Source organism: Chenopodium quinoa, unplaced genomic scaffold (assembly GCF_001683475.1).
Source record: "Chenopodium quinoa cultivar QQ74 unplaced genomic scaffold, ASM168347v1, whole genome shotgun sequence".
Classification (NCBI taxonomy): Eukaryota; Viridiplantae; Streptophyta; class Magnoliopsida; order Caryophyllales; family Amaranthaceae; genus Chenopodium; species Chenopodium quinoa.
In genome coordinates, this window is record NW_018744591.1 from 742,505 (window position 1) to 744,874 (window position 2,370).

The 2,370-nt window shown below is 38.2% G+C and overlaps 1 protein-coding gene across 1 annotated transcript; it reads right to left on the reverse strand.

The window, feature by feature from the left end:
* Positions 1 to 1,724: 1,724 nt before the first annotated feature.
* Positions 1,725 to 2,150, reverse strand: LOC110699551. Its single transcript, XM_021877040.1, has one exon. The coding sequence runs from the start codon at positions 2,148 to 2,150 to the stop codon at positions 1,725 to 1,727; it is 426 nt and encodes a 141-aa protein (XP_021732732.1).
* Between the last annotated feature and the right edge of the window lie 220 nt (positions 2,151 to 2,370).

Genomic DNA, 2,370 nt, shown 5'->3' on the forward strand with positions numbered 1-2,370 from the left:
ACTTGAACTCACAATAATTGTTATCACGTTGAAAAGCCTCAAATGCCGGATAAACAAGTGGGACATCCTCACTTCGAGTTGGGAACTTGAAAACCTCGTTGAGATAGGAAAGAGGCACCGAATGATCATTGTTGAAAACTTGAAAAGAAATTCTTCGAGCAGTTTCACCTTCCAAATCCTCCTCAAGGATCTCAAGGGAAGAGAGGAATTTAAAAGTAATCCAAGAGTAGGTGGGAGCATGAAGGCTTAAGAATTCCTCTAACCCCAAATTTCAAGCCAAAAATCTCACATCATTGTCGATACCCAACGAAGTAGTTGCCGACGAATCATAGAATCTAGTAGAAAAAGTATCCGAGTTGAAAGATTGGCAAATCTTTCTCAATGCTCTTCTTTTGTGAACTCAATTCCATATGTCTTTGTGATGTGGGAAGGAGGAGGAACCACCTCCCTATAGGTAGAGCATCTAGCCCTCTTAGCTCGACGGAGAGGAACCATCTACACATATAATTGAAAAATGCTCTAGTGAGTAAGGAGCATGACCCACAATTATGCATCATGAACAACAACACTCCAAACCATCATCTAAAATCAACTATGCACATCAACATTTCCAAATCAATATAATCAAACTATAAATCCAACAAAGGTGGTGCCAAAATTATAGTATGGTCAAGCAAAATCATCAAACACAAGTTCATACAATCACCAAAATTTCATTATTATCACAAAAAATGAAGTAGATAGTAAGAAATATGGATACAATAATGAGGTTAGAACCAAATAAATTTAAACACTCATGAACAACCAAGGTAGAAAATTTATCATAAGTATCAATAGAAATGAAGAAATCATACCTTAGATTGATGAGAGTTTACAAAGAAATGGAACACAAAGCACTAACAAACACAATTATGCCAAATTGCAAGCAACAAACCCCAATCCAAAGGGTACCCGTATATCTTAACTTTAGGAAAGAGAAGACCACAATGAAAGTGTTACAGTGGGGATTATGAGTAATAAGCAACTAGATGAAGTGAAAGATGGTGAAATTTTAGTAATAAAATAATGAAGGAAAATGGTGATGATGCTTGAACAAAAACCAAGTGAAAATGAAATGAAAAGAAGAGAGAGAAATAGAAAAAGGTCGGTGCGTTTAAGGAGCAACAATAGGGGGTGCACGGTCGCGCCATAGGGCCGCGCGGCCGCGCAATGATCGCGCGCGCCCTTGCCATTCTGGGTATGCAATCTTCCGAATCCCTTCTCGTGCGCACATCGGTGAGTACAAGGGGAATGATAATGATGAAGGTTGAGGCAAGAAGTTTTTAAACTCCATGAATGTGGGTTCAACACTATATTTTCATGAACCCACCATTTGAACCCACCAAACTTCAATTTTTTAATCATACTTCCAATTCATCAACTTGATCACTCTCTCTTTAAAATAGGCACCAAAATTGTTTGAAACCCAATCAAAACTACCTAAAAACACAATCAAGAAAGAAAATAAAATAAGAATAGAAACAACAAAAAGAAAAAAAAATCAAGGAAAATAGAGAAAATGGTTAGAAACTTGGGTTTCCTCCCGAAAAGCGCTTGTTTAATGTCATTAGCTTGACGTTTTCCACCCTTCAAGGTGGATCATAGAGGGTGATATCATGAACAACTCCCACAAAAACTCCATCATAGTAGCGCTTGAGCTTATGACCATTGACTTTGAAAGTTCTTTAGAAATCAAAAGGAGATATTTCAACCGCACCATTAGGAAAAACCTCTTGAACAACAAAAGGATCACTCCAACGAGACATTAGCTTCCCGGGAAATAATCTCATCATAGAATTGTAAAGGAGGACCTTGTCACTAACATTAAACTCCTTCTTCTCAATAAGTTTATTATGCACTTTCTTAGTGCGAGTCTTATACATGCTTGCACGATCATATGCATCCAATCGAAGTTCTTCCAACTCATGGAGATCAAGCCAACGTTGCTCAACTGCATTTGCCAAGTCGAAATTGATTTTCTTGATAGCCCAATGGGTACGATGCTCAAGTTCGACCGGAAGATGACAAGACTTCCCATAAACCAAGCGGTAAGGAGTAGTGCCAATAGGAGTTTTGAAAGTCGTTCTATATGCCCAAAAGGCATCATCCATCTTATCCGACCAATCCTTCCTATTTCTTTCGACCGTATTCTCAAGAATCAATTTGATTTGATGGTTAGACACTTCAACATGCCCACTAGTTTAAGGATGATAGAGCAGCCCGAAACGTTGATTAACTCCATGCTTCTTCAACATCTTCCGGAAGACACTATGTACAAAATTAGATCCATTATCACTAATAACCGCCTTCAGACTGCCAAATTGTTGGAAA